Raw genomic sequence first — 22827 nt, forward strand, 5'->3', positions numbered from 1 at the left:
TATTTTGTGCATGGGAATTTTACTTGGGTTCGACGCTCCTTTGATCCACACTTTTCTGATCTGAATTCTCAAAATCCTATGCATGGTGATTGTTTGCCCTGAAGAAAGTCCTGGAGTATCAGGAGTACGTTTTTGTGCTGCAGAATCACCTGTACAAATCCGGAGAGTCTGAGTCCCTCCCCCTTGAAAACACTGCTTTGTAATTGACTGTAGTCTGCAAAGGGATGTACTAAAAGGAATGGCAGGATTGTCTACTGGAAACAATGGGAGAGGCTGGAAGGCTCAATGAAGATCATGGGAGCCAGGATTGCCAATTGACTTGCATGGGCCCCACTGAAATACATTACAGAACTAAAACAGCTGCAAAGAAAATGCAGAATGTATTATCCATTAAGGTCACTTGGCCCATATAGATTACTATGGCACTGGATTGACAGCCCCCAGACTGGACTGTCATTCCACTCTGGGGCTGTCATTCTAGTCCCAGAACACATCTGCTACACCCAGAGGGTGTCATTCCACTCTGGGGGCTGTCATTCCAGTCCCAGAGCACAGATTCTGCTCCCTGGGTCTGTGATTCCATGCTGGGGGCTGTCATTCCAGTCCCAGAGCACAGATTCTGTTCCCTGGGACCGCTATTCTACTCTGGGGGCTGTCAACAGTGCCAGCATAGTCTATCTGGGCCAAGTGACCTTAATGGAAAATCCTTTCTGCATTTTCTTTGCAACTGTTTTTGTGCTGTAATGTATTCCAAGGGAGCCCATGCAAGTGCAGCTAAGTTGGTTCCTGATTATGCAAACATGGGAAACCCGAACGCCTTATACACGCAAACAGCTACAATTTGAACCAAGTTATCATGGAGCAGACTTCAAATCCATGGCAAAACAGCACTAGGAAAACTCGAGAAAAGTGCGGGGTGGGCAGGTGGGTGCGAGGTCAATTCTGATGGATGGAAAAGTCATACATAACTCTCCAAGAAACAACCAAGTCAGTCTGGGGGCGAACATGAGGCAAAGTACCCATGCATAAAGGACCTTAGTCTCTGAAGTGCCACTGGACTGCTGTTTTACAATCGAAAGCCTGATAGTTGTCAAATCTGCACATGAATTCCAACAGCAGCATCTTACAAGAATCTCTGTCTGATACTCTTCTGCTGATATACTGCAGCCTTTAAGTCTATATCAAATATCCTGAGAGGTTGAAATACACCCGCACTGATTTCTGAGTGTTTTCATTTTTCTCATCTGATTTGCAATCATTTACTCTCTTGAGTACAGACTATCCAGTTCAGCCAATGTAAATGACAAAGGGCATTGCTGGCACATGTCACACCATTTTAGAGGAAATGCAGGTGAGTTATAGTGTTGAAGGCTTTCACAGTAAGAGTTCATTGGTTCTTGTAGGTTATCCGGGCTGTGTGACCGTGGTCTTGGTATTTTCTTTCCGAGACCACGGTCACACAGCCGGGTAACCTACAAGAACCAGGTGAGTTATCCTTGATAGTTTGGCAGATGAAGTTAGTCCAGTGACAGTATTACTTGGGTGAGCATGGACAGGCCTCTCTACCCAACAGCCTGCCAGAAGAAAGAATCATCTTCCAGGACAGGCTACAGATCCCTGATGATGCACTGGACTGGTTTTAGCTGTGACACAGCTAGACAGACACCAAGTAGTCTTCTAAAGAGCAGGCTCAGCAAAGAAAATAACAGAACCCCACCTATTGTTACCTACCCCTCTAGTGCATCATCATGGACTTCTACTGATTATTGCACCTAATTTCATTAGCAATGGCAACACTATTTCCCTGCACCATTTTCTGACCTGACAGTATAAAAACAAAGAGAAATATCCTGGTGACAGATTAGTGCTAGTGTGAGTACAACACAAAGAATAAAACTAATTTTAATTGCCTGGAAAGGACCTCAGAGCACTCTTCTTCAATTATGTAGATCCTTACTTACCACTGGGCACCATAAGGTCAATTTTGTTGCAGTAGTCAGAGTAGCAGCAATGTGTATTGCGCAGGTGGTCTGAGCTCAGGCAGAAGAAAGGTTTTCCAGCAGGAACAAGATCTGATTCAGGGATACACGTTCGGACATGATGCTTGATTCCATTCAAGTTTGATATTGAGACCATGCAGGCACCATCTGTTTCACATGTGGAGTTTGCTTGGGTGCAACCAGAGCACAGACACAGTAAGGCTACAGAGACCAAGGAGAGAGAAAAAAACTGTTATGACCAACACTACAGAAACAGAAGGGGTGATACTTTCCCCCTTGAGATAGGGTTGCAGTTTACACCACGGTTTCAGGGAGATACAAATGGCTTTAAAGAACTAATAACATTTGCAAAACATTTTGAATACCATAGGCCAAGATAATATGGAAGGCATTTACTGTTAGTTCTCAGACTTCCCATCTGTCTAAGTCCATAAAAGAATGACTCACTCAATTCAGAGTCCCTGTAATACTATATGAACTCAATTTCCATCAGGAATAAGAGAATGGAGCCCTGTTTACTCACCAAGAGGGTTCCTTCCGCTCTGAGGTAGAAGGACATCTTGCAGCTTGAGTTATTCCTGTCCATTACTAGGGGAGGCAGGACTAATTTTCTACTTCCGGTCTCCTTGGTGGGAATAATCTTAAGCTTTCAGTTTTCCACTAATAAGCTAATAGAGACAGGAGTAATGCAGATAATAATGGTAGATAACAGTAAGAACATGTAACTGAACTGTACAGAAATAACATGTAAAACTGAAGGCATAAACAAGGAGGAGAAATAATTTGTAAGTATCCTTTAAGTCCTTTTTTCTGCAATTTAAGATGAATTAACATGTCTGGTTGCATTGATGGACTACAGAAAGGTAAAACATCTCTTGCTCCAGTTGATGAAGCCACCCTGGTTGTATCTATTGTTTCTTCTTCAGGTGGGCAAGATGCCCCTTCTACCTCAGAGTGGAAGGAACCCTCTTGGTGAGTAAACAAGGCTCCGTTCCCGCTCTGAGGGAAGGGCATCTTGCAGCTTGGGATGTCCAAGAACTAAGTTTCCGGGTGGGATTTAATAATCTACTTCTATTATATGCTGTAGAAATCTTCTGCCAAATGCCTCATTGGCAGAAGCAAAAGTATTAATCTGGTAATGCCGCACAAAAGTTATAATTGAGGACCAGCTGGCTGCCTTGCAGTTTTCCTCAACAGAGGCTCATTTGTACAAGGCCACAGTAGTGGCTGCGCTGCGAATGGAATGAGCGGTGATGCCATCTGGGACTGGTAATTTACTAGCTGTGTAGGCCTCTGTAACACATCGTCTGACGGTGCGACTCAGTGCAGGCTGAGACATTTTGAGACCCTTATTTGGGGCTGAAATGGAAATAAAGAGAGCACCATAAATTCTGAAGGAGAATGTACGATTGATGTAGGTCCCAAGGGCTCTGTGCACATCAAGAGTGTGCCACTCTTTTTCCTTGGAGGTTGACGGTTGGGGGGAAAGGAGGGAAAGTGGATTTCCTGCTGTCTATGAAAAGTAGAATTGACTTTTGGCATGAAAGTGGGGTCAGGGCGCAATACTACCTTGTCTTTGTGGAATATGCAAAGCTCTTTGTGAATGGAAAGCACACCTGAAATCCTTCTGGCTGATGTTATGGTGGTGAGGAAAAGTACGTTCATGCTGAGAAAACTAAGGGGATCTTCCTGAGGGGTTTGAAAGGTGGTTTTGTCAGAGCTGCAAGTACCACATTGAGTCGCCAGGTGGGAAATCGGTGGATGACAGGAAAATTAGACTGGGTAACTCCCTTAAGGAACGCCTTGATCTGAGGGTGGATAGACAGTGGAATGCAGACAAGGGAAGGGATGACAGTAGAAATTGCCACCAACTGCTTCCGGAGGGTGGCCACTCTAAGCCCTTGTTGTATGTCATCTTGCAGAAAGGCGAGTAGTTGAGGGAGCCTGATGGAGAGAGGACTGAGCTATTTTCTTTGGCACCACTTGACAAACGCCTTCCAGGTTTAATCATAAATCCTCTGAGTGGAGGGGTGTCTGGCCTCCAGTATGGTGGTAATAATGTTGTCATTCAGCCCCAGTAGAGCTAGCTGGTGCCTTTCAATGGCCAAGCGGTTAGCTTGAACTATCTGGAACACTTGTGGGCAAAGGCTCCACTCCCCCTCGCAGATGGAATGATGGCTCCGCCATCATGAGAGCCCTGAATTTGTTCAACCTGGCAAATCTGAACAGCTTTTGGTGTGAAGGATGGATAGGTATGTAGAGGTAAGCCTCCCGAAGATCTATGGATGCCATGTATGATCCACGTTGCAGGGCCTCCACAATGGAGGGTTTCCATTCTGAAATGCTTGGGCTGTACGAATCTGTCGAGGTACTTCAGGTCTAGAATGGCCCTCCAGTCACAATTGGAAAAATATTGAGTAGACGCTTGAGAAACACTCCTCAGGAGAGAGGTTCTCTATTGCCCTGACTTGCAACAGATGGTAGTGGCTCTCAGGGTTCTTGCGTGCATTGCAGAAGAGCGAGAGGTTGGTGATGGGACAAACCAATCTCTTGGGTTGGCCTTTAATTCCATGTGATAGCCCTGTGCTATTAATTGCAGCACCCATGTGTCCGGTTGGGAAATGGTCCATTGTGGGAGAAAGAGCTGCAACCTTCATTCCATAGGGACAGAGTTGGCGTCACTGCTTTCTGGTTTTGGAAAACATATCTCCTTTATCCCCTCAAAACTGTTGGTGTTGGAAGGGGCAATTGTAGCATTCTGTCCGACAAAAGGAGTGACGGTTGCCGGTCCAAGATGGTTGTCTCTGATGCTGCCTGAAGCGTGGCAGGATGTGCGTAGAACGAAAAGTCTGTGGAAGGGCCTTACCTTCCTTCCTGTTGCTTCTAGGCATCATACGTTTCTTGTCTTTCGTCTCTGTGAGCGTCTTATCCAGGCGATCCCCAAACAGTTTCCCACCCTATAGGGGATAAGCTAGAAGGACAGACTTAGATTTGAAATCTGCCTGCCAGGTCTGTAACCAGAGGGCTCTGCAGATGGCTGCATTGGAAGCAACTGACCTGGTCAAAAAGGAAAGGGCATCAAGGGAAGCAGTGGCCAGAAAGGAGGAGGCCTTGAGGCCCCGATCTACACCCTCTGCAATTCTCCTGTCTGCTCCAGCTAGGAGCTGGGAGAGCTTTCCCCCACCCCCAGGCGTGTGAGGCCCTTGCAATAATAGCTGCTGTGGCAATGGCCTGAATGGATAAGGAGGAGGCTTCATGGACTTTCCTAGACAATAACTCCATTTTATGATCTAACTAGTCTCTGATGGAGCCCACCCCATCTTCAGCCAGAAGGTCTGAAGACTGAACAGCTGCCACAGGAACGCCCACCTCAGGTGGACCACAGAGCTCCTTGGCTGAGGAGGACATATCATACAGCTTCCTAGTGGCTACAGAAAACTGTTAATTTGTGGTAGGTTTGTCCCACTCAGTTTTGATCACTCTCTCAAAAAACTCTGGAAAGGGAACTTTTCTATTATGTTGATTGACTCTGGGAAAGTAATCCTTTGCCCCCTTAGGCCAGACTTGGGGTTTTGACTCCTCAGAAATGCCAGGCTCCTCACTGAATCTGAGAGCCACCAGGGCCTTAGAGAGGAGAGCTTGGTAGTCCTCAGCCGAGAACAACCTGGTCTGATTTTCCTCCTCTATGAGACAGTCATCAGCATCAGAGATGCATTCTCCCTCCTCTCTGTCCCCTTCCTCCAATGAAGAGTTGATGGAGGTGTAGTTATCTATGGTGGCGTGGCCCATATGGGCATACACTGATTACATGGGTGATTTAGTGGGCCAGGGCTTAGTCCAATCTCCATGGGTGCAACAGAATTCCCTTCCACTGAGAGTGAGGGGGGAGCTGCCAGGGTAAGACATTGGGGCCGTCATTACAGGGCCTAAATTATGGGCCAGAGGAACCTGTCTATGGGTGGCAAGAGCTTGATTTATCGTGGCCTCCAAGGTAATTGGTCCCCCGCGCCACAGCCTCTCCTGAAGAGGAAGGTATGTTACCGGACGATGTTCTCGATAGGGAAGGAGAAGCCCGGAGCCAGCTCTTCCACTGACCATTGAAAGGGAAGGCCAACCTACGCTGCTGCAGAGGTACCAGAGGTTTGTTTCAGGGCCTGCAGCTTCTTTGTGCCATTTTAAATCGTGGCACCATGATGCCTCTTTGAGGTCACCTTCTTCAGTGTGGCCTGCCTTTCTGATCCCTTGCTGGCCAGATCCGCCAGTTCCAAGAGATCACATGGGTGGCTGATAGAGGGCTCTCTGGCTTCTGAAGCATCTTTTGGACGGAGGGCATGGTTGTAGTCCTCCTCCGATAGGAAATTGTCTTCCTGCTCCTTGGAATGGATGGCTTCTGAAGCATCTTTTGGACGGAGGGCATGGTTGTAGTCCTCCTCCGATAGGAAATTGTCTTCCTGCTCCTTGGAATGGAAGGCAGCATATGCTATTTTCCTGGGCTCGCTTTGCTCAGAGAGAAAGACAGTCTAAACGGGAAAGCGAAAGAAAGGGTCTTTTTTTCATTTTAAATATAATAGAAAAATGAAGAGTGGAGGAGGAATGTAAGTTGAAATGTGAGAAAGGAGAGAAAAAAACCAGCCTCCCTAAATAGCTAGTAGCAAAGAACAGAGCTCTACTATGAGCGTGCATTCCCCAGCAAGGCAGGAGGGAAAGTGAAAGCTAAGGCTGTTCCCACCAAGGAGAAAGGAAGTAGAAAATTAGTCCTGCCTCCCCTAGCAATGGGCTGGAATAACCCAAGCTGCAAGATTCTCATTCTCTCTCTCTCTCTCTCTCTCCCCCCCCCATGTAATCAACATAAATAAGTCAGTGAAAAAATCACTGAGCTTATTATTGAGAAACAAAGACATACACGACGTGTGGGAGCCTTGCAAAAAGCGAAGGAAGAGATATCATCATCTTGTGAAGATGCTGACTCCACAGAGTATCGTTTCAAATCCAATATTTTAATCAGTTGCATATCCCGTTGCTAAAGAAAATTGCCTTACACAATATTTTACTGGGGAAGTATCTTCACATTCTCCCATGCCAACATGATATGGCTTCACAATTGTAAGAATGTGAAGACACTTCCCCAGTATAAGATTGGGGGGAGGTGGTTCTCTTTTGGTTGTGCTTATCTGGGACACCTTGCTGTGATTTTTTGAGCGATATATATATGGCCTGCACCACCTCCAAATGCACTCTCTATTTATTCAACTAAACGGCTGCAGCGCAGTTTTTGTTGAGTACTGAAGCATCACCACCACTTCATTATAGTCACAAACTTGCCAACAATACCTGGGCCAGGGCATTTCTTAAAAGGTTCAGATCTTTTCTAGAAGAAGAACTCAAAATGAGGAACAAGAAAAAAGACGATAGAGCTGGTAGATCAGGCTCACCGCGGAACACTGATAAGAACTCTGCTGCAGACCAAGAAGGTCTAATGGACGAGGTAGCAGCTTACAAGTAAAAAATAACATGATGGAAGGCCTAGAAATATTATCTATTAATATAAATGGCCTGAACACAGCACAAAAAAGAAAGAAGACCTTTCATGCGTTCTAAATATAAAGAAAATGTAATATGTCTTCAAGAAACACACATAAAAAGAAAATACAATCATCTATTAAATAATAAACAACTTGGAACAGTGTATACATCTTCAGCGGCTGAAAAAAAAAGGGGCATAGCAATATACATTAGGGATCCTACCATTAAAGTTTTGGAAGTAATGAAAGATACAAAAGGTAGACAGCTAATACTTAAACTACAACTCCCAACAGGAGAAATAAAAATATTAACCTCCATTTACGCACCATTGACATCAAAAGAAAAATTCTTCACAGAGCTCTTTACAACATTAGAAGAACAACTGGAATATGAGATTATTATTATCAGGGACATGAATGGAGTTTTGGAAGTCAAACTGGACAGATCCAAAAACCAAAAAAGTGGCAAGCTAGCAAAAAGTGTAAAACTGGATATGCAGCGTCTTAATTTGCAGGACATCTGGAGAATTAAGAATCCAAATGTTAAAGATTATACATTCTATTCGGATAGGCATAGGACCTTCTCAAGAATTGACATGTGTTGGACTTCGACAATTTAGAATATATCAAAATAGTACCTCGGATTCTGTCAGATCACAATCCTATAGCAATAAAATGGCAAAAAAAAGAAAAAGGCAATATTTAGATGGAGACTAAATGATACTCTCCTTAATAAAGAGACAGACCTTAACATGGGCCATGAAGAACTTAAGGAATTTCTGAAGAGGAATGAAACACCAGGAATGAGTCAAGCAACGATCTGGGACTGTTCAAAGGCCTATATGAGAGGTATCTTCATTTCAATAAACTCAAAAAATAAAAAAGAAAGGGAAAAACGTCTGACAGATCTCCAAACTAATCTCGCACAGTTAGAAAAAATCCACCAACAAACAAATAGCAAGAAAACTTTAAAAGAGCTTAAAAAGACAAGACATGAAATTGATTTACTTTTTACAGACGAGATGGCAAAAAAATTAAGATTTATAAAACAGAGGCACTTTGCAAATGCAAACAAGCCGGGCAAGTACTTGGCATCTACGATCAAAACAGAAAAACAGAAAAGAGCAATAACCGCAGCAAAAATAAAAGAGCAGATAACACACAAAGAAGATGAAATAGCACAGTGCTTCCTAGAATATTTTAAAGACCTTTACAAAAAGAAGATACAAAACGACCAAACGGAGGAAATAAAAAGCTATATCCAACAGAATCATCTAAACCATCTATCCAAGGAAGATATAACTCTCTTAAATCAAGAAATTACAATAGAAGAAGTAAAACAGGCAATCAAGAAATTAAAGAGTGGGAAGACTCCTGGGCCAGATGGTCTCACAGCTAGGTATTATAAATCGTTTACAGAGGAAGTGGCCCCAACGCTAGTAAAAGTGATGAATGAAATATATAAGAAACATAAGGTGCCAGATACCTGGAAAGAAGCATATATAACGCTTATCCCAAAAGGAGGAACAGACCCGACATTACCTTCCTCGTATAGGCCAATATCTCTCCTTAATACAGATTATAAAATATTTACAACAATAATCGCACAGAGATTGCTAGCTGATGCAGACACGCTGATTAATCTGGACCAGACAGGCTTTATACCCAAACGACATATGGCAGACAATATTAGATTTCTGATCAACGCGAGAGAGTTAGTAAAATACAGAAAAGAAAAAATGGCCTTTATTTTTGTTGATGCGGAGAAAGCCTTTGATAACATCTCGTGGAATTTTATAAGACAAGTAATCTATAGCATAAGCAATGAAGGCCACCTATTTCATTGGATATCTAGTATTTACACAGAACAACAGGCGAAGCTCATAATAAACGGCACTCTGACAAAAGATATAAAAACAGAAAAAGGAACCAGGCAAGGATGTCCATTGTCCCCACTGCTATTTAATCTAACACTTGAAGTATTAGCAAATAAAATTAGAACAAATCAGAAAATAACTGGTTTACATGTACAAGGAGAAGAATTTAAAATAAGAGCCTATGCAGATGATGTCTTGTTAACAATTACACAACCAGAAACAAGTATTAAAGAACTTATGAATGATATTCAAATATATGGAGGATTGGCAGGTTACAAACTTAACAAATCCAAAACAAAACTTTTCTTAGAACATTCAACTAAAGAAGAGGAATCAGAGATAACGATTATCTCAGGATGTACAATATCAAACAAACCAATAAAATATTTGGGAATAATTTTTCCAAAAAAAAATAATCAAGATTTATTCATCCACAACTATCAAATGGTCTGGAGTAAGATTGAACGTGATCTCCAAACTTGGACCAAGTTGAAGGTATCCTGGTTGGGCAGAATAGCCATAGTTAAAATGAACACACTTCCAAGATTCAACTTATTTCAAACGATTCCCATTAAAATCCCAGACAAGACTTTAAAATCCTGGCAACGAAAAATTAACGGATTTGTATGGGATAAAAAATGTCCCAGATTAAAATTTAAAATTATGACTGATGAAAAGAAAAGAGGGGGCATGTCACTTCCAAATTTAACAATATACCATCAAGTGGCAACCTTGGTATGGATTAAAGATTGGATCATGCAGACTAATGACAGGACTACTAAACTAGAGCTGGCAGGCTTATAAGGTGGAGCGCATTACTTATTGTGGGGGGAAAATTGGAGGAAGAGTCTAGAAGAAATGGGAGGCCATCCAACTGTAGAAAACATGGTGGCAGTATGGTGGAAATTGAAATCAAGATTAAGTTTTGATGGGTCATTATTGACGGCGCCCTTTAATGGTTCTGTAACAGACAGGAAAAAATATGGGACAATACAATATCAGGACTTGGTAAAAACAGATGGCACTCTCAAGACACTATCAGAGATACAAGTTAACTACCCGCAGATGCCCTGGCTATCATACCACCAACTAATTTCCAGATTTAAAGATGACTGCTGGACTCGGGGAGTACTAAAAGGAAAAACAGATTTCGAACAGATGCTAAGCAAGCCAACAGAACATCTACTAGGTACAATATATAAGCTATTGCTGACACACGATACAGAAGATGAACAAGTAAAGTCATGTCAAATCAAATGGATGGAAAACTTTAATGAGATTATAACAACAGACGAATGGGAACAGCTATTTCGTAGAAATCTTAAATTCACCCTCTGCCAAGGGATTCAGGAAAATTGGTTAAAAATGTTACATAGGTGGTACATCACACCGAGTGATATCCAGAATATGAACAGTTCAACATCTGGGTTGTGTTGGAAATGTCATAAAACTAGAGGCACCTTTTATCACTGTTGGTGGACATGTACATCAGTCCAAAAATTTTGGAAGAAAATACATAAGAACATAGAAGTTATCATTGGCCAACCTATAACATATGATCCTAAACTATTCCTCCTGAGTAAAACACCTGACGAAAACGGTAAAGACCAACAGGTCATACTAAAATACTTAATTACAGCGGCAAGAACAGTGTTAGCATCACTGTGGAAAACAGATAAAATACCAAAAATCGAAACTTGGATTGATAAAGCTTACGAATATATAACAATGGCACACTTAACAGAAATATTACAAAAAGACACTCAAAGACCAAATAAAGACAAATGGAATTCCTTCTATGAATATATTAAAATCAAAAAATAACAACAAAATCTTATGTCATAAGAAAGTTAAGTCAACGATCAAATGTATTACGTTAATAAATGACTGTAATTTTGAACCTTATAAGGGGGTAGAACTATGCATTTTTTAATGTTAAATATTGTTTAACCGATGGTTTTTCCTTTCCCGTTTCTTTTTCCCTGTATCCTTATTTAATACTGAAAACTAATAAAAATATGTATTAAAAAAAAAAGGTTCAGATCTTCCCTACATCATTAATTCACTGGGTGGCCTTAGGGCCGGCAATCTGTGTCCCTTTAGCTTCAATCTGCCAAGTATGGTACTGATCCACCTTACAGAGACAGAGATAATCAATGGTTTGAAAGAAATGTGTTGTGGGTTTACATGAACTTCCCGCTTCTGTGCTTAGACTTCCAGCCACTGATTCTTCTATGCAAAAGCATCTCAGGCTGCATTTCATGGGTAAAAAATGACCATGGGGCAGTAGTCCACATTAGCAGGAGAGTGTGAGAAGGTGCAGGAGGGGTTAAGCATACTTCCTATCCTGCAGTTCTCACTTACAAATCCCCCACCACATACCATTCCAACAAACACAGGTTTGGGAACACACATTTGCCAAAATAACATGTAATTCTGCCAAATTTTACAAGTATGTAATACCAGATATTTTTCCAGACAATAACTGATTGCTGTATCCTGTGATAGAGAATATATTCTACTCTTCTATTCAAACATAAAACAACTTCTAGATTCACATCTCAAGTCTCCAAGCAGAAGTTGATTTTATCTCAAGGTGCCTGGAAAAAAGCAGCTAAACTCTCAAGCAACAATGATGAATTTAATCATGGCAAGGAGAAGGGTGGGGAGCCTTTAATTAGCATTACTGTACTTTCTCCAACTGTCATCAGATCCTGTTTCCCCACAGGGGATAAGGAGCATGTACATACTTGCTGAACACAGACATTTTAAAGCAAAAAGTCAGATGTTTATGGTTAAATGCTGCCCACTCTTAACAACAAATTCCTCCAAATTTATAAAAAGTTATTATAATGGGAAGTCAGTCCAAACGTTTGCAAAAACTCACACATAATTAAAACTATAAAACAACAGTGAACTATAACAATATACAAACTGGCATAGAAATCAAGAGCAAAATCAGACAGCAGCATAAAAGGCATTAAAATCCAGGATGGACAGTTATTATTTTACTTTGCTTCTAAACACTATTGAAGTGGGTGCCAACTGAATGGGTCTGGGGGAAGGAATTTCATAAATGGGTACCACCAGAGAGAAGGATCTATCCCAGGTACTGAGCGATCTTATTTCAGAATATGGGGCAGCCAGAGCTAGGTCCCCCAAGAAGTTAACAGGCAACAGTTTCACACAGGAGCAGACAATCCGAGGCTGGCCCAAGTTTTTTGGGGTTCCTAGGTAAACTATGATCGTGGCACCAATCTAGTCCAGCATTCTGTTTCTACAGTGCCCAACCAGTTGTTTTTGTAAAACCAACAAATATTACACAAAGGATGCAGCAACTCCCAAACAAATGCCATTCTAAAGTACACAGCCTTTGTATATGGATGTTACATTCCAGCCTCTGACCAAGAGGTTGGGCTGCTGAAGGAGCAGTACCAAGACAGAGCCCATGCATCCACATGCCTCTTTTTCTCTTCTGTTTTCACCGGTGCACTAAACAGCTCCAGCCTTTTCTCCCCTTCTTCTGATTATTACCATAAAGTTACTAGTTGCTGGATGAATGGCTTTTCCCCATGTGAGAATGTGAGAAGTTGGCAGGGAGGAAGATGAGAGTAAGAGTACAATTCAAAAGGCAGGATCAGCCATTAGAGAGGGATGGCCTGCAACCCACTTTTGGGTCCCGACCCACCAGTCGGGAAATGCTGCATCATGGAGCCCTGACTACAGCATATACCCAGTGGCTGTCACGTCCGTTCGAACAAGAGCATGTTGCTGATAGAGTAGCATCCTGAACTTGAGTAGGGGCAGTCTGATTGCTCTTGGCTCCAATAAGTTTATGTGTAACTTCTCCTGTGGGGACCACATGCCCTGTGTCAGCTCCTTGTTGATTACAGCACCCCAGCCCTCCAGACTCGCATCCGTGAACAACTGAACTGTCTTGTGCTGTAAGTAGGTCTGCCCCTTGTTCAGGTTGGAATCCTTGGACCACCATCTGAGACTCTTCTTGACTTGCAGGGACAGCAAAATCTCCTTGTCCCTTCGATTGAGAATGTCGTTTTGAAAGGGACAAAGAAGCCATTGAAGAGGGCAGGCATAGAAGCATGCCCATGGTACTGCTCCAATACAGGAAACCATGAGACCCATTAACCTAGCTAAATACATGATACGTTGCTGTCTTGCATTGAGCTGCTGACTTCACCATTGATGTCATCTTGGTAACTTTTTCTTTAGGTAAGATGAGAAGGTTCTTCCTGGTGTTGATAATTATGCCCAGATGTTGTCGATTCTGAGATGGCTGCAGAACTGCTCTTTTCTTTGTCTACTAAGGTAGCTGTGGTTCTCTAGGACCAGAATGACTCTGGCCATGTGTTGGATTGACAAGGCTCTGGACGGAGCACAGATGAGGATGTCGTCCAAGTAAGGATGAATCTGTATGCCTTCTTGTCTCAATACAGCTACCAAGGTCACAAGGATCTTTGAGAATACTCATGGGGCTGATGCCAGCCCGAAGGGAAGGGCCTTGAATTGGTAATGAAGCAGAGAAACCTGTAATGGTCTGGATGTATGGGTACATGCAGGTATGCGTTGGCAAGATCCACTGCTGTCATGAAGGTGCCCAGATTCAGAGACTCCACAATGGACAGGAGTGTTTCCATTCTGAAGTGTTTTGCTTTGACCAATTTGTTGACGTGCTTCAGATCTAATATCGTATGGCAATCTCCATTTTTCTTTGTTACAGCAAAAAATGATGAATAAACACCCAGGCGGTGCTCCTGTGCTGGCACTGGTTCTATGGCTCTGATTAGTCTTAAGTGATTGATTGCCCTGATGGTTCTCAGATGTTCCTCTGCGAGAAAGGACGTGGGGAAGACTTTTGAATTCAACTAGGTAACCTATTGAAACTCCCACCCTTCTTGAACTCCCTTCTCCTTAAGTATTTCTGACCATGGGATTCTACCCAGCATAAGTTTAAGCTTGTTAAAATTTGCTCTCCTAAAGTCCAACCAATATATCTGACTATGTAGTTTTTCCTTTCCCCAAGATTGTAAATTCCAAGATTACATGGTCAGAACTACCCAGAGTGTCTACTACTTTAACCTCACCAACCAGTTCTTCCCTGTTAGTGAGTATCAAATCTAAGATACCAGATCCCCTTGTTTCTCTGTCCATTTTCTGGAATAGGAAGTTGTCAGCAAAACAAGTCAGGAATTTATTGGATCTTGCATTTTTAGCAGAGTTGGACTTCCAACAATTATCCAGGTAATTAAAATCTCCCATGACAACCATGTCCCGTCTCTTTGGGAACTTTGCAATCTGGTCTAGGAGTGTCTCATCCAAGTCCTCTGCTGGTTTGGTGGTCAATAGAAGACCCCCCACCATAATATCACTATTATTTCTTACTCCTTTTATAATTTAACCCATTGTTTTAATTAAGTCCTGTGATCCTCAACTGGCAATATCAGGGTTTCTCATTCTAAAATACAACCTCTCAGAACAGTGGTTCCCAAACATTTTCAGGCTACTGTCCCCTTAGTTCCCATAAACTCATCCCCAATGCCCCCTACCCTACCCTATAAAAAGTATTGTTCAGAATAGCGGATTGCACAACCCTCTATGGAAGATAATAATAAAATCCAAAACAGTAACAATTGCACATTTATTTAAAATCCAATTAAAACTTTAATTTATTCAACAATATTGATGAACTTGATCCAGTGATGCCAGTTTTTCAAAGTCTGATAGTCATTCAGCAATAATCTTAGACACCTCATTTAATAACTACTTCAGTGTTCAGTAAATTCTTAATGTGATGGACAGGCTTCATGAAGTGATACCAGTTTCCCAATGTCTGGTTTAAAGTAATTTAGCAGGAATCTTAAATTACCGTGTTTAGTAATCCTGCCTTGGTGGGGAAAAGGTGGGATAAACATCTAATTAAAATAATAATCTGGAGTCTATTTCTTTGCTTGGAGAGTCAATTTCTTTACTTGGAGAGAAGTTGGATGACCACACTAAAACCATGTTCCACCACATATGATGTTGGAAATGCAACAACGAGCTTCTTAACCACTGTCCATAGTGCAGGATAGTGATCAGAAATTTTCTGTAACCAAAACTCTTGATACATTTTCTTAAACTTTGGCTTCAGCTCAATGTCATTTTGTAGCTCAATTAGTTCTTCCACAGTATCTGAAAATTGATTTATCACCCAATCTGGAATTTCCAGTGCTGAGGTAGCATGCAGTACAGCAATATGGAACTCTTTGTCTTGGTACCGGATACATTTGCAATTTTGTTTGTAAAAAACAAAGGCATTTATACTTTTACAGTTCATAAATTTGACAAGTTATACAATTCTATAAAGTAACTAAGCTACACAATATTATCAATATTATTTCATTTCTTCAACCATTTCAATTTTTTAAAAGCCTGGAAAAATATTTTTTTCTCCTAGTCTTTACATTTTCTGGAAACTTAATATTTTTTAATTAGACTGAGACACAGTGACTTGCTGAATGCTATTGAGTCAGGGGGGCCTAACGCACCAACAATTTACAGCATATTATCATCATGCTCAGTGTGTGTGTTTTGGATGCGTATTCTTCATTTCCGATCGCACCGTGCCTGTTAAGATGGTTTATCGTCACATTGCACCTAATATCGTAATAGTCCGAAAAGTTGAGAGGAGGAGCTTGGGGGAGCACTGCGTCATGTCTACGTCGCTGATGCTTCCCCGCCTCCCCTTTCTTTGTTTCACGCATGAAATATATCATTAATCTGAAGGAGCGCTGTACGCCATTAAGAATTGCCTCATTTGCACAACAGGGAAACCCTAATCACAACCTATGCAGGCATTCCCCCCCAAAAAACAAAATGAGCCGTTCCTTGCACAGTGCTAATCACAGAGCTGCCGTCTTTTCAGGCGTTGGTCCAACGATCTTGCATTTTTTCGTTGGAATGAGCACATTAAAAAAAAAATTTGAGAGCAGGGAGGCACGCTCAACCCCGGCAGAAGGAGAAAGAGGGGAACAGGCGGGGAGAAACTTTGTGATGGCAGGAGAGCACTGACATGTGTGTGTGTGTGTGTGTGCGCTCACTATCCCTCAGTCTCTCTCCCTTCCTCCTGCTGCTGCTTCCCCTCCCCCATCTGCTGCTCGCAGCAATTTCGCTACTTTTCCAGCCCTCGCCCTCCTCTGCATTCCTTCCCCTTCAAGCCCACGAACCGTTTACAAAATCCACTTCGGTCTGAGGTGCAATCTAACCTGGATAACACGTTTTTTTAAACGTAGTATATACTGAGTGCGTTAGGCCCCAGGATTCCAACCCAGGTTTCCAGAGTTCAAGCCCAACACCCTACCCTACTACACTCCTCTATGTATAATAAACCATCCACCAGAAATGTTTCAAAATGACACTAGCGTTTAAAATGAAGGGCCTCTTACTGCTGAAAGAAACCAAAAAGGACACTCACAACAGTCCATCCAGTATGTTAGTTAAAGCTACTGGATATGTCATCTCTCTACCAAAGTGTTCGGGACAATTAAAAATGGATAAAACAACCCAGTAATGTTATACATCAATAATAAAAGATACAGCTGCCCACTAGACCTAATAAACAAATCTCAGATTATCATTTCTTCTATGTAGCTGATAAAATATTAGGCTTAGAACTGCTCTTTAACAATATCTGCTCAGTGGGGTTAATCCCTTTCAAGGACCTTATTATCCTCACATTATTAAATAGGTGATGCACATATCTTCTCCAACAGCTGGCGGGAGCACAGAGCTGCTGAAAAAAACAAGTTTTACTGTAAGTCTACTTATGTTTTATGCATGAATGTACAGAAAAATGGCCTATGTTGGGTAGGCAGTTTTTAGCATTTTGTTTTTTGTGCCCTGTTAACACTAAATCAGCTACTGCATACTGTACATCAGCTCCATTTGAAGCCTTATTCACACTGTCTGTACCAGCACCTGCATAGGCATGTTGTTCCCATGCTAAGTATTTTTCAGTTTGAAGAAGCTAAGGAAATTTTGGTTGTCCAAATTACTGCACTACATAAACATGCAAACAGATATTGACACTTTTACCTTTGAAAAATGTCCTTTCTCCATGTTACCCAATTGTTTCCACCTATTTTTCTGCATGCACGACTATGAGCTGTCTGGTAATTACTACTGTTGTGACAAGTTTTAGAGCAAACAATCTTGAAGAACTGAATGCAAAGGCCCAACTCACACATGCTTATTTGTCCAATCAAAACTCAAAGAATAGCATACATAAACAAAAGCTTACAAATTAGAAACAGCAGCACATTGATTTGCACATAAAACATTAATACATTGTAGGCCAGTTATATTCTTTGCCCCTAAGGCAAAAACATGAAAATCCCCTTCCACTAATTCTATACTTTTAACTGGACTTCATTTGATTACCACACAGAGGATAGCCATGTTGATAATAGAGACAAGAAAATGGTGGGCCCCCCAGAACCTGCTGCTTGAAGCAACTATTTCACATAGCTTCATAGCAAATGCTGACCTAAGTATAAACCATGGAAATCCTTGGTATAACCAGGAGACCTGTGCAGCCAAAATTATGCCAAAACTTTCCTCTTTAGAACTTACCACTCTGCCAAAATCATTCACTGCAATGCACTGCATTTGTAGGTAAGCGATCCCAAGGGCCTTAAAATCTCTAGCCCATGAAAACTTACTCTAAGCCAAAAAACTTTGCACAGCTTTCCTATCTGCTTCTTATTTGCCACAGTGGATCAGATGAATTTTCTGCAAGCCTGTGTTGAAGCAGCTCAAAAAAGGACCAGTGTTCTCTCTCTCAATAAGGCAACATGTAGACTTCATCTAACTCATGACCGATTTAACATTGTAGCATTAAGTCTGAAGTGTGTGCAGGAAGTGGGGAAAGTACCTCAAGGAAGATATACTAACTAGCACAGGCCTTTTTAATATAGTAACTGCTTTGGAATTTGTTTCCTACACTAATTTCATTAGACCACACTACTACACTATTCTGGTTTCTAAGCATTCTCATTAATACTTTTGTGTAGGATTTTTAAAAGGTTGTAAATTTCTCTTTAATACTAGACTCTGAAAAGAAAATATCTTTTAGAAATACCTGCAGCTGAGCATATTTCCTAGATACCTTAATTATCTGGTGTTCTCTACCAGAGTGCTTCTAGACTATGAGTACAACAAGCAAACATTATATATTATGATGCCAGTGTGACAGTATGAGATCTGTGTTTGCCTGCAACATTTTGTACAGGCTATTTGACGAAGCTACATGTTTCACTCTTTGCCAAGACTAGATGACAGTGCTTTTACATTAAACAGGCATTTCTTTCTCAACCCCTTTGGGGAGAACAGAACTATGGACAGCCTGTAATTACGAGATTAAAAACAACCTATACAGTTCTAGCATTTTTAAGTTCTGACTAGTGACAGGGAAAATTCTTCCCCCATCAATAACACCAAAAGCAAACTTGTAATATTGCTAATTATTTCACCTTGGAGAATGTTCAGATACCAATTTAAGAGGCCAGTACACATTCTTTTCAGAAAGAAAGAAAGAAAGAAAGAAAGAAAGAAAGAAAGAAAGAAAGAAAGAAAGAAAGAAAGAAAGAAAGAAAGAAAGAAAGAAAGAAAGAAAGAAAGAAAGAAAGAAAGAAAGAAAGAAAGAAAGAAAGAAAGAAAGAAAGAAAGGTCAAAGTACAACTAGGAATGTTTGGACAAGTCCAATAAAGAAACATAAAAACAAAATTCAGATCAGGCTTTCCAGCAGTTAAATGGGAGGGGGAAACATCCTTTATACATAAAAAATATAACACATAAAAGGAAATTCCTAAATTAGATACAAGAAGGAAAATTAATTCAACACCGATCTTTATCAACACAGCTCCAGAAAAAAAATGTCTACAGATGCACTGAAAGGAGCAATACAAGTTTGTAGTGGATTTATTTCTATCTATTTGGCATGCCTGTGTCTGACATTCTGCACGGAGACAGACCCAACCCCAAAAGAAGCTGTTTAAACAAGCCTAAGGTTCAGAGGCTCAGAATGCAAGCTTTGTTCTTGCTCAAGAGATTTTTGAGATATCATCTCTCCCCATAATACCAGAATCTAAACACCCAATGGGCCAGAGATTCAGACACTGTATAAGTGGGCTTACTGAACTCATCGCCACAGGATGCAGTGATGTCCTTTAGCTTATATGGCTTTGGAAAGAGATTAGACAAATTTATTGAGGATAGGTCTATTAAAGGCTATCAGCTGTGGGTAAAAATAATTAGGTGGTTCTGACCTCTATGCCCTGCTGGTAGGTCTTCTGGGGGAATCTGACTGGCCACTGAATGAAGCAGAATGCTGGACTAGGTAGATCAATGGTCGGATACATAAGGAGTCTTCTTATGTTTACAGAAGGGGCTTTTTAAAAGCGTCTTTTGTAAACATATCTCTTAACTGCACTACTACTATGATTAGTGGTCTACAAATTGGTGTTGCCAAGAACATAGCACCTTTAAGTAAGATAAAGTGTGCTGTTGAGTCACAACCAACTCATAATAACCCCCATGAAGTTCTACCTCATGGGGTTTTCAAGGCAAGAGACATTCAGAGGTGGTTTGCCATTGCCTTCCTCTGCATAGCAACCCTGGTCTTCCTTGGTGGTCTCCCAACATAGCAACCCTGGTCTTCCTTGTTGGACTCCCAGCTTGTACTAACTATGGCCCACCCTGTTTAGCTTCTAAGTTCTGTCAAGATCAGGCTAGGCTGGGCTATTAGGGCTGCTGTCGAACCATTACTTGTCTGTAAATCCAGACAGAAGTTGCTCTATTCCTGATCTTAGAAGGACTGCCAGAGGCAAACTGACAAGATGATATAGTTTTATTAGTACAGTAGAGGGGGAAATAATAATTGCTTATATCATATCTTGGACTACGAACAAGTATAGTTTACAAAATGAATTAAGTCAAGTGGGGCTACAGGCTTAACCAGCCTCCAAGAAGCCATTTAAACTGGAATTCAAATACTAATTTTTAAAATATTGGGCAATTTAGGAGGTAAATTATGACCACTTACATTAATTCTCATTGTAACAGCACCTCTGCAACTGAGAAAGCACAAAGTTAATGTTGTACACTTTGTTTTTTGGGAAATGTCCTTATTAAATACCAAAACTATTCTAGGTAAAGGAGGAAACTTCCATCCCAAATTTTAAAACACTTCACTATTAAAATCTAGGGATATTTTCAGGTTTGGAAAAAAATCACCCTGGAAGCAAGCTGTAGCTATCAAATATGGTAACCATTGTTCAGAATTTGAGCGCTTTTCCTTTTTTAAATATTTTATCAGAGCAGCAACAAGACTACAATAAAACCTCATTTATAACCCTTTTTACTTGATTTGTCTGTGGGAGTTAACAGTTGGTAAAATGCTTAATTATTTTCAGTTCCAATCCACATCCTGTATAATTATCTGATTAACATGCCATGCCAATCAATTGATTATGAAGTAAAGAACTGGTTATTCTATTTCCTATTGCCTCATTGCTGCATCCTTTTGCCATCTGTAAAAAAGGGCTCCTTGTGTTGAGTCTTGCAGGAATCTGGGTATACACAAAAACACACATTGCATATAAGAGCAGGTATCCCTTGCTTTACAACCTTCTGCATAGAATAGGGCTGCCAGCTCCAGCTTGGGAAATACCTGGAGATTTTGGAGTGAAGCCTGAGGAGGGCGGGGTTTGGTGAGGAGAGGGACTTCAATAGAGTACAATGCCATAGAGTTCGCCTTCCAAAACAGCCATTTTCTCCAGGTGAACTGATCTGTCACCTGGAGATCAGTTGTAATCCCAGGAGATCTCCAGCCACCACCTGGAGGTTTGCAACCCTACTATCAAACCTTCATTTCTTTCAGCCTTCCCCTTACTTCCATTAAGCCCTGTGGGACTGCAGAAGCTACTCTGCAATGAAGAACAAACCAAAACCAGCTGTACAGCTTCTCACCTACAAGCAGTATGCTGCATCTGAAAGCATCTCCATTGACAACATTCATTATATAGTATTTCATCATCATTTTCATTGTTTATATTTTAATTAGTCTCATACTGGTTATGTAATTCTTATCAAATCGGTTTTAGTTTTAAATATACCACAGTGACTTTAGCAGTATCTCAACAATGTCTGACAAGACAGTTGACCAAGTTCATTTTTTGACTGTCAAATCAACCATGGCAAGCTATGCATACCCTACAGTCTCCTGAACTCTTGCAAGATTTATTCCATGTATGGCTTGCTGGTGACCCACAGGGACAGAATTGGGGAGAAGAGGTTGTGTTGCAGCAGGAAGAGGAAGTGAGAAAGTCCCAGTCTGTGAATGGGAATCATTCTGTGTGTGGAAAGACAGTGTTGCATTCAAGTCCTTGTCTCACATGTTAAGTACTGCCATTCCTATCAATTCCTAAGCCTTCTTATTCACTTGCTATTATCAGAATAACTTTATTTCCCCCCCCCCTTCTAACTCTATGCACATAAAAGCTGTTTTTTCTTTAATCATAATGTTGGGATAAACCCATCTATCTCACAATGTCTCAGTGTCTAACAACATATTATGCAAAGTACTACATTACTTAAAAAACTTTTTAAAAATAGATGAAACAGCCAGAATTGAAGGGGGGGGGGCATCCCTGTAGTGTTAGTGATGGGGAGAAGTATTTCAGCAGAAGCAATTTCAAAATGATAATTAGCTGGAAAAAACAATTAAACAGCTCCATCCACATCCACCCTTCCTCTGTTCCTGATTGTCCTAGAGTAAGCTATTATCTCATATACAACGTTTCCTGCCCTTGCTTTTTCAAGTTGTACTGCTGACACAATGTTTTAACATTAACACTTTGTTTTTGGGACAGCTTAATAATTATTTTCAAAATGAAAATTTTATTGGAATCATTAATGAAAAATTCACTAGATAAATCAAGTCCACACTTCCTTTGGTAATCAGTTGTTACAACAGAGTGTAAATCAATGATACCTAAACTAAGTAGCAAACATAAGATTGTGAGGAGAATATTTTACACACAATCAGTAGAGATATTGGAACTGTAACAGATAGCAGCTTAGGAAAAGAGTCAAGTTCGTTCAGCTCATTTTGATTATCAGTCATTTTATTGGAATGCGAGCATCAATTGACTAATGATCTTTTACCACTTAGCACAGCATAAGAGGAAGTAGCTGTCAATCGGATACATTTCTCTACTTGAAATTGACCTTTAAATGTATATATTTGTTGGCGGAAGAGGGTGTATGTCAGACCTTGAACAGGTTCTGGTAAAATGACTGAAAATTAAAATGAGCTGAAGGAACGTGACCCTTTTCCTAAGCTGTGGTATGGTCCAATATCTCCACTTGCAT

At 40.9% G+C, this 22827-nt stretch overlaps 1 protein-coding gene across 1 annotated transcript in view; it reads right to left on the reverse strand.

Annotated features, from left to right (window-relative positions):
* ACVR1B (activin A receptor type 1B) overlaps positions 1 to 22827 on the reverse strand; it is a 64112-nt gene that overhangs the window by 37386 nt on the left and 3899 nt on the right. Inside the window, exon 2 of the mRNA XM_056867066.1 lies at positions 1962 to 2201. Coding sequence (XP_056723044.1) covers positions 1962 to 2201 — 240 coding nt within the window. The remainder of the gene's footprint in view (positions 1 to 1961; positions 2202 to 22827) is intronic.

Source organism: Euleptes europaea, chromosome 1 (genome assembly GCF_029931775.1).
Source record: "Euleptes europaea isolate rEulEur1 chromosome 1, rEulEur1.hap1, whole genome shotgun sequence".
In the NCBI taxonomy this organism is placed as follows: domain Eukaryota; kingdom Metazoa; phylum Chordata; class Lepidosauria; order Squamata; family Sphaerodactylidae; genus Euleptes; species Euleptes europaea.